The 8,742-nt window shown below is 36.3% G+C and overlaps 1 protein-coding gene across 1 annotated transcript; it reads right to left on the bottom strand.

The window, feature by feature from the left end:
* Nucleotides 1–502: 502 nt before the first annotated feature.
* LOC124633896 (kelch-like protein 5) lies at nucleotides 503–8,578 on the bottom strand. Its single transcript, XM_047169265.1, has 10 exons — nucleotides 8,197–8,578; nucleotides 7,398–7,558; nucleotides 6,977–7,179; nucleotides 6,661–6,858; nucleotides 6,213–6,395; nucleotides 5,825–5,977; nucleotides 5,353–5,513; nucleotides 4,640–4,847; nucleotides 3,871–4,060; nucleotides 503–3,460 (listed from the first exon to the last, which is right to left on the bottom strand). The coding sequence occupies exons 1-10, from the start codon at nucleotides 8,424–8,426 to the stop codon at nucleotides 3,318–3,320; spliced, it is 1,830 nt and encodes a 609-aa protein (XP_047025221.1). The 5' UTR covers nucleotides 8,427–8,578; the 3' UTR covers nucleotides 503–3,317.
* Between the last annotated feature and the right edge of the window lie 164 nt (nucleotides 8,579–8,742).

Below are 8,742 nucleotides of genomic sequence, written 5' to 3'. Positions count from 1 at the left end.
TCGGAGAGGAGAACAGATTCTTAACACGTCGAAAACTGAGTTCTTAGTATTTGTAGTAAGGTTTATTTTTGCATGTGCTCTGCTTTTTTCAATAAGAATGCTCGAAGGCGCTTGTTGTGAAATAATAAGAGGAGCTGACCGGCTCCGATCACGTAGTTTTTCTCGACGTTTGGCTCGGATTGCATGCCCTTTATGGTATCGCAGCCGATCGGCTCCGGTCTGTGTGAAAAGAAAAATGCGCGCCGATGCTCTCCGAGCCGGTCTGTGTGAACGGACCCTTAGCGTTGTCGTTTCAGCCAAAAAACGTCCACTGCTGGACAAAGGCTTCCCCTAAGGTTCGGCCCTTCGTTGATCTTGAATAGTAATAATATACCTCAAAGTAATGATGGCTTTATTTTACTCCCGAAAGTTCTTACAATTTGAATTTAATCCGATAAACTTTTCAATGCAGAGTAATATCACATATAGGATACTGAATTGTGGGAACTTCAAATAAAAACAATTTTTTCGCTACCACAATATTTATTAAAAATACATCACTGGAGAAGACATACAGAAGTTGGTAAATTTGGCAACATGTCTAATTCATAATATACCTACTAGCTTCTTTGTAATACTAGGAAAAATGAACTACTTACAATAACCCTAACTAAAGCAGCTGTTGATGAGGCAGCTGCAGTCTGTTTCCCTTTGAGTAAGTAAATATATAGGTACTGCAAAAATAATTCAGAATCTTTTTAAATATATAAACAAAAAAAAAACTATTCATCTCTTCATATAAAATAATATCTAAAAATTATTGATTACACAACTTTCTAAAAAAACGAACGTCCCAAACAAGAACGACTGTATTTCCTTTATTTATATTTTTCATAATTTGGCAAGGATGCAATATATAAAAAAAAAAAACATTCTACCATTTAGGCCAACTGTCTATGTTCCGTGCTTTCTTGCCAAGCCAAGCTGTACACCGTCGTAGTTCTAGTAATACATTTCAAGGAGCTTAGTGGCCAAGTATGTCCTAGATGTCCAAACTGTGGAGTATCTATATAATCAGCAACTTCGATAAAACTATTCATCAAACACAAGCGAAAAGTTTGGCCATTGCAAAGCGAGTTGGTGGCGCCACTAAAGCCACACGAAATATTTCTTTCTTTCTTTAATTAATCAGTATTTACCCTAGCAATTTCCTAGCACTAACATCACAGAATGGTCCCCTAAATCATTAAATTACAGAACCAAGTAGTACAAAAATAAATGTTACTTAATACTGTTTCAGCAAAATATTTATGGAGTACACAGTGTTTAATAATTCACTATAAAATATTTAGTACCTAACCAATTTGAAAAAATATTTTACTATTGAAAAGCTAGACTATCCCCGAGAAACATGGGCTATATATTTTTCCGGTACAGGAAGAAGTTCCTGTGAAACCGCGGAAAAACAGCTAGTTTTACAGTATTTTAAGATTACAGAATTAATAAGAGTATAAACTACTTAACTACCCTTGAGTGCAGATGCCTGCTATTTTATTGTTTATTATATAATAAAAACGTTGAGATGGGACAGTGGCCCATGTTTATCCATATTTCTCATATAAATCTAATGTTGCACGCGCGCATCTGTCAGAACCGACTCGGGCGAAGGAATCGAAATCTATCAAATGTTATTATGATTCTGCCAGAATCGGCCGCATCGACCGATTCGCCACTTACAAGAGTGGTCATGCGATATCATATTATAAAATTCAATTCATTCGCCGCACTCGAGTCTGAGTGTGTAGTATTTATAAGTACTAAACAAATGACACAACACTAATACAGAGGATTCAAGTACTGTGCCTTACAATAATACCACCATTTTTTTTTAATGTTATTATTCGAGCTGTGCTCAGACCAAAATATTTTATATAAATTGAAGCTAAGACCCTATAGATTAAATAATTCATTTAATTTCACAGCGGCTTGTATAAAAACATAATATAAGTAGAGAAAACCGAATATAAGTGTTAAAAATTACAAGTACATAGCAGGTGCTGAAATAAGGTCTCAAAAAGATGCACCGATCGTAAGTATGGTCATGCTAAAATTGTAGATTTACTTTATTTTACTTCATGAAACATCAAGGACATAATATGCTTATATAGTGAAAGAGATTTTTGAAATGTCATTTACAGTAAAAAATATGTTTAAACGTGCACATTTAAGAAAACTCCAAGGCAGTTTACACACAGATATACAATTTCATTATTTGCTCATTACAAAGTTCATGAAGGATATACATAAAAAAATAAATGAGAGAACTTATAGTTTACTAGCAGTCTCCTATATGTAATAGATAATAACTAAAACTAAGAATAAGTTACACCATCTAACTATAACCAAATCATAACCAGCCATGTGCTTGGCGCCCATTGGTCAAACCGGCGCATTGACAACTTAAAATGGTGTGGTTGTCGCTATAGTTAAATCGTGCAACTCACCGTTAATCCTTTATTTCGCATTCTTAGTACTGAGATCACCAATTAAGATTTAATGTCAAATGATCAGAAAGATGATAAAATGACTTTTAATTTATTTGATAGATACTAAGGAAGCTGCATCTATGAGTAATGAGAACATTTCCATTATTTGAGTGTCAAATTATAATAACCATGATTATGAACTAAAAACTATAATTATCACACTGAATATTTATTAATATGTTAAAAAATAAATCTATTAAATACAACGCATATAAGTCTAGCTTTTAAATTCGATAATGGAATCAAATATTTAATAACAGTCTTGAATTACGAAAAAGAAACCAAAAATAAACTGTTTATTTTATTTTCTATACATTGAACAACACAAGTTTACGAAACCATTGTCAATTTTTGTGTAACTTTAAATTGTTTTTAGTCAACAAGTTTATGGATCTACTCGAAGGAGAATGGCATAGTCAACCAACAACATAGTATTTTTTTTTTCAAAGCTTTACACCTTAATAATTTATTAAAGCTTAGGGTGAAAAAAGAAAAGCTAGAAAAGAATAAGGAATAAAAATGTTACTTACACAATCACAGAAATGGAAAGTCAATTGCGAAAAATAGATGTAGCATCAAAAATCTAAATCGTGGATTACTATGCCTGTTAGAGTCTCCAATTTACGTCTTATCACATTTTATTAACGAATTAATTTTATTTGTTTAAGTCAGTACAATTTTAGAGTTTCATTTTGGACGTTGTTAGTAGTCATCGTCTTCGTCCTCCGGGTCGGACATAGAGAGTACTGGGATGAACTTAGCTGTGTCGACCGGGCGTTGTGTGGAGTTGTATCAGAAGACGTTTTTGGGCGGCGGCACGGCAACCACGGCCGCGCCCGCTCGCCCCGTGCTTAAAGGAGCGAGTTTCCGCCAACAGTTGGATTCAGAATCGTAAACTTCCACTACACAGAGGTATTGCACCCCGTCGTATCCCCCTGAGAAAACATTATTTTGATTTAGTGTACAGTGACAAAAAGAAAATATGTACATTTATTTGTAAAAATAGCAAGCGTAAACGCCTCACGTCAAATAATTTTAACCGTATAGAGTCAGCAATTTCATTAAATGAACACTACGCACAGCTAGTTTTGTTATTTGAAGTTTGGAGTGAACTGTGGTTTAGGTTAGTTATAATTACGATGTGAATGAGATTGAGAGATGAGCGATTGTTCAACTATGAATATTTGACATTCAAGTCGGAAAAATAAATAGCTCCGCCCCAGTAAATACCTACTTTGCGTGTCCCAATTCTGTAGTTCTTGAAACTGAAACCATAACTACCATACTGCCATACCATAACATAACTGTTTGGCTTTTATATTAAAAAACCAAAATATGAACTTACCGACAGCAACAATCCGATCACCGAGTAGACAGGATCCAATAGCATCTCTGCCGTAAGACAGTCGAGCCAGTAGGATCCAAGAATCAGCTACCGGGTCGTATCGTTCGACGCAAGCCAGTCGGCCGCCGACAGTGTTGGCCGGCGCCTCGTGGCCTCCCAACGCGTATAAGTAACCACCCGCAGCGCATACCTGGAATATAATATTTTTTAAATGCATTTCTAATATTTTACATGGATTTCTAATCTTACAGTTAAGTTGAACGACAACTGCAGTTGATGATGAAGATGATTTGAACATCCGATTGAGGAAAACAACATATAAGTAAACCTTTTATTTTGGGCTTTTGTTCCTAAATCGATTGATTCCCACAATAAGATCGGAAAAGCAGTAGGTTTCCAGCCTACTAGTTAAAAAAATAAGCCATTTAAACTACTGACTATGTAATTAGCTGTCGGTGTAATTGGCCCTAAGGAGATGAACCAAATGAGCAGGACATATTATTGCGCACAAGCATTTGATCGAAGCACCTTTTCTCTTTAGGTCTCTCTGGTTTAGCCAAAAAAAAAAAATTGGGATTAGGAGAAACGAGAAATGTGACGAAAATGCCACCCAGAGGTCTAGCGCATCTGTGTTTTTATACATCAGTATCGCTATCAAATCAAATATCTTTATTTTCAGGCTGCATTGGCCCATATAACCTTAAAAACATAAACGCATTTTAGTAACACTTCATTATGTACTACAACAATACAAAGACGCTATACTCACGCTAACACCGCCTCTCCTGCGCATCATAGGTGCACAGTTAGTCCAGTGATTGGTGGCGGGGTCGTAGCACTCCACGGAGCGCAGACACGCGCCGCCGTCGCGCCCGCCCACCGCGTACAGGCGCCCGCGCAGCGCCGCCACGCCGCACGTGCTGCGAGCCCCCGTCATCGGAGACACTATCGTCCATGTGCGGGAACAGGCGTCCCATCTGAAGAACAACATCATCTGTATTCTCTCCGTTAAATATTTAGTCGTTATGGAAAATTCACAAGATACATATACGGGCATATATGGGCCACATGCGTATATTTATATCCGGACTTTCGTTTGGCGAGAACAATATCTGTTTAGTCAGCTTCCACCTTAGGTGTGTGGAAAAACTTCTTACGGACGGTGAATTTACCATAGATTTTGACGTTAAGAACATACCGTGTATAAAACGGCTACGAATACGGCAAATTGGTTAGCTCTTCTCTTCTTTGGTATTGAGCTCCCTATTGGTATGGAGACTGTTATTTGCTAGTGAATTCTAGTTAGCTCAAAGTCGGATCATTCATATTTCAGCAAAAAAACCCACGCTTTTTATAGAGTATTTAAATGGTTGCAATTTTTACTACTCATCCCTAAAGCCTGGGCTTTATTATACTGGTAAAAGGACAGTCTTCTACAAACCACAATAAATAAAGAAATATATTCATGTTATTTAATCTTACCTCTCAACAGAATTCAAGTAGATCCAACCATCGTGACCGCCAACTGCGTAGACAGGCGAATTCGGTCCGTCGCCTAGAACAGCCACGCCTAGGCCGTGACGATGTGTGTTCATAGGAGCCAGCACACTCCAGCTTAGAGAAGTCAAGTCGAAACATTCCACCTGATATAGAAATAAACTTCCTTGTAAGGACGAAGATGGTAGGTATTGCCTGGCTCGAGGTTCCGTGGGCGGCTCCGAGGAGTACAAAAGATAGTTTATAAGAGAGTACATAGAGGTAGTACATAACGGCGTATACTTCAGTATGTAAGGAATAGATAAGAGAGTAAATAGGGGGTGGCATATAAGTGGATTATATCTATGTAGGAATACATAAACAGAAGAAGGTTGACGGCACAAATAAACTAGCGTTATGGGTCATTTAAGATTGAGAAGAATTTTTTTAAACCCTGAAACAATTGACAATCAAATACCGTGTTCAATGTTTTGAGTCCATCTCTGCCACCAACTACGATGAGTTTGTTCTGCATAACAGCGACTCCAAATTGCAGCCTCCTGGCACCCATTCGCATAAATGGAGTCCAAGTGTTGGTTCGCGGGTCGTACATTTCCATATTACTGGCACCCTGAAAAAAGCCAGAGAATTAGGTGACAGCACTTACCAATAAGAATGAAAAAAATTAAATAAGGAATTTTGATTTTTTTAAAGTACATAATTCGATTATGTCTTTGTTAAGCTTTCACAATAAAACACTTGATCCAAATTAAAGATTATGGCACACATGATATAGAACCCTAATGATTGTTACGGATTCCTTATAGCAAGCTTTGCAAAAACATAAGCACAAAGTGAAACCGTACCTTATATCCGTCCATGCCCCCAATAGCTAAAAGCCTTCCAATCGTTGATGTCCGTGGCCTTGTGCGGTGTGAAAACAGAAGTGACCTTCTTTCAGGCAGAAGATGCCATTTCACTGCTTCCATAATGAGGGGCTGGCATTCTGGCACATTACCGCAGGCTAATTCTACTTTATCAATTAAGTACTGAAAACAAGATAATTACATTTGAAAAACTAAGGTATAATTCAGTCAAGAGTATGGGTGTTGCAGGATATTTTTCTTTATTTATATGCATTTTACTTTTGATGTAATGTAAACTTATGAACGGGATGTTCATCAGTTTACCTGATTTATTTTTCTAAACTTTTCCGAAAATCTAATCTGCTCCCTAGCTAAGCTTGAACAGGTTTATTGAATAGTAGCTAAAACAAATGCTTGAAAATGGTATTGGGAAGTTAGAAATATTTACCTCTGATGATAGAAGGGGTAGCTTGATAAGTTTTAACAAAGTGGCCAAATGGCTTTCTCTATTGGCACTATCATGTTGAACCCACGCCATGAGGCTTTCAAATACATTTTCTTCAGTCACTACATTGAGATCATCAGATTTCAGCAAGTTAGCTAGCTGGTCTGCTTGGAGCGATAAAAATTCTTGATGTTTCACCACCTAAACATAACATTATATGTAAAAAAATATGAACAGATTATTCACAAAACAGAAAACAAAAAAAAAATTGTTGTGTTTATTCAAATAAGACTTATGTAAACAATAAATAATTAAGAACCTGCATGAAGTTTTGGTATGTGTATTTCAAAGCACTTTTGTGTAAATCCAAACAGGACTGTTGTTCAGCAAATAAAGCTATTCCCAGACAGTTACAAGGGTCCAGCTGCTTCTTTAGAAAAGCACAACAAGCATTTGTAACAGAATTAAGCTGCAACAAGCTTGATGTTGAAAGGAGCACCTCAACCGTTTCCTCTCTCAGTTCTGCAAATTAAAAAAACAGTTGACAGCATGAGATCAACCTTTAAAGAGTAGAAAAGTAATATGTTTTTGCTTATTTAAAAAAAAATAACTGTGCATACACATTGCAGCAAAAAAATCTTGTTTCATTTAAATATGTGCTGTTTGAGTGTGTTATAAGAAGTTAAGCTGCAATGAATATGTATATTAATAATATAAAAAGTAAACCATAATATACTAGCCTATGGTGCCAGTGTAACAATAGTGTACAAGATCCTGCAGTGCTTGCGGGTCAACTCGCTCAAGTGTGATCTCACTTGACTGAGCTTCCCTCAGGGAGCCAGTGAACATTGCTGCGAAGTACTCGCTACATGATGCAAGGAGGATTTTGTGTGCTGGGATTCTGTTGTAGAAAAATAAAACATTTTAGATGACACAAACCTTTTTTGTGGATATATTTTTTTTAAATAGAAGATATAAGAGAATAGAAGTGAAACTGAAATGAAATATAACAATTCCTGTATATCTGCTTATATGTGTCAATTTCTGACAAAAAGTTTAATTACGTCATAAATAAGGAACATAAATTATGAAATACATAACAACTGAAGTACCATTTCTAGGTTTCAAGTGCATCTCTCCTTATCATGATTCTATTAAGAATATAGTTAATAATAATATGTTTATGACTGAGAGTGGTGGTAATCATAGAAATTATAATTAATTGCACACTTCCTTTGTTACAAGCAATACGTGCTATGTGAGAGAAGTGTTGAAATAGAAAATTTATGTATGCTTTCCTGAAAAAGGTGCACACAGGGATGAGTAATATCCTGTTCTTTGTGTTTACACCATAACACAAAGAAAGCCATGTTGCTCATTATTTTTCACTCTATTTTTAATTTTCAAAACAAAGCATCCATACTCAATAATGTTAGGCGAAAAACAAGTGCATTTTGATGATGAATAAGGGTTCACGACCGTTTGCAAAACACCTGACCTTTTTATTTATGCCTACTTGACAAAAGTAAATAAACAAACCTGCATCCTCCTGCAATAAGAGTAACGTCACACAACTTTTGAGACTGATAATAGCCGAATATATTTTTCAAAGCTGCACCCGAATGTCCTGAGTCGCAAAAGAATTCATCTTGACTTGAAGCACTTGAAAGACTTAGCTGGCTTAGTTCTCTCGGCAAGCCTTCATCGATCGAATTGCTTGATATGGTATCCTTTGAACTCTCAGGTTTCTGTGTATCGGTAGCCGACATCGTTAATCCTGTCGACACTGATACTATTGTTAAAACTGCTCAATTATTTATTTTCTATCAAAATTTCACAGTTCATAACAAAGCAACGACTCGACATGAATATGAATTTGAGACAACAAACGAAAACAAAGAAAGACATTTATTTTTTACTCCTTGACAAAGGCACAGATTATAATAAAGTTTTAGAGCTGTATTTGCTGTTCAGTGTAGTGGATGCACTCAGAGGCTCAGAGTGAATGAATTTTTTGTCTATGGCACGGAAATTGATGTGGCCATAGGATGTGGCTCAGAAATTAAACCCGATTGTTTTTCTGTT

The sequence above is a fragment of the Helicoverpa zea genome, chromosome 10 (genome assembly GCF_022581195.2).
Source record: "Helicoverpa zea isolate HzStark_Cry1AcR chromosome 10, ilHelZeax1.1, whole genome shotgun sequence".
Taxonomy (NCBI): Eukaryota; Metazoa; Arthropoda; class Insecta; order Lepidoptera; family Noctuidae; genus Helicoverpa; species Helicoverpa zea.
Note: the sequence above shows the minus strand (reverse complement) of the source record. Positions and strands in the feature narration are given on the sequence as shown.